Source organism: Chaetura pelagica, unplaced genomic scaffold, assembly GCF_000747805.2.
Source record: "Chaetura pelagica isolate M959 unplaced genomic scaffold, ChaPel_1.0 scaffold493, whole genome shotgun sequence".
In the NCBI taxonomy this organism is placed as follows: domain Eukaryota; kingdom Metazoa; phylum Chordata; class Aves; order Apodiformes; family Apodidae; genus Chaetura; species Chaetura pelagica.
This window is the reverse complement of record NW_009952696.1, coordinates 163,782-164,662: the sequence shown is the minus strand read 5'-3', so window position 1 is coordinate 164,662 and position 881 is coordinate 163,782. Positions and strand designations below refer to the sequence as shown.

At 61.0% G+C, this 881-nt stretch overlaps 1 protein-coding gene across 1 annotated transcript in view; it reads right to left on the bottom strand.

The window, feature by feature from the left end:
• The window catches only part of POFUT1 (protein O-fucosyltransferase 1), a gene marked incomplete at its 5' end in the record, with an annotated part of 4,292 nt that continues 3,411 nt past the window's right edge, over positions 1 to 881 (bottom strand). The window contains 2 exons of the mRNA XM_009994004.1: positions 1 to 189; positions 554 to 796. Coding sequence (XP_009992306.1) covers positions 1 to 189; positions 554 to 796 — 432 coding nt within the window. The remainder of the gene's footprint in view (positions 190 to 553; positions 797 to 881) is intronic.

Here is an 881-nt window from a genome sequence, read left to right as displayed (position 1 = left end):
TCAGAACTCATCCCGCAGCCGTGGTGGGTGGTCCATGCCAAAGAAGGAGGAGGGCTTTCCATGCACGTCACGCTCCCGCTTGACGAAGGCGGTGAACGAGGAGACGCAGTTCCCGATGAAATGGTCGGACTGGCCAAGGATGTAGAGATCCACCTGGGGCACCTCGGGCTGCAGGCTCACCACCTTGACCTGCAGGGAGGCAGGAAAGGAAAGCAACGCAGCTGGGATCACCATCCAAATGCCTTGGCCCCACATTAGAAACGGGAACAGACCACGGAAGGGGGGTGGATTCTGTCTGAAGTCGCCCTACAACTCATTTATGAACAGACAAATGTCAAAACACCCTTGAAAATCATTTCCGTTTCTTAAACAGAAGTCTTTTTCAAGGAGAAATTTACTGCCCTGAAGGAGAATGCTCTTCAACCCCTAACAAAGGAAGGGGTTTTCGTTCTTATTGCTATGAGCCAAATCCACCTGGAGATGTCAGTGTTTGGGAACAGCACCACGCAGTCCCCGCCCGCAGCCACAGGCCAGAGCCCCTCGCAGGACTCACCTTTCCCTGGAAGAGCTGCTGCAGCTCGGCCGTGTAGGGCTCCGAGTCGGTGGCGACGTACACGGAGCGTGCCCGGGTGCTGGTTACCCAGAGCTGCAGGGCGCGCCGGATCTCGCGCAGGTCGGGCAGGCACATCTGGGCCGTCAGGGCAGCGGCCGCGCCGCGATCGTAGCCCACGCACTGCGGGGAGGCCATGAAGTGCGGCCCGGCCGCGCCGTCCCGCAGCATGTTGCAGGCGTTCCTCTGGGGGAGGGCAGGTGGGGCTCTGAGGGGCCAGGGGACAGCACCACGGCCCCAGCACCACAAGCCCCCCCAGCACCACGGGCCC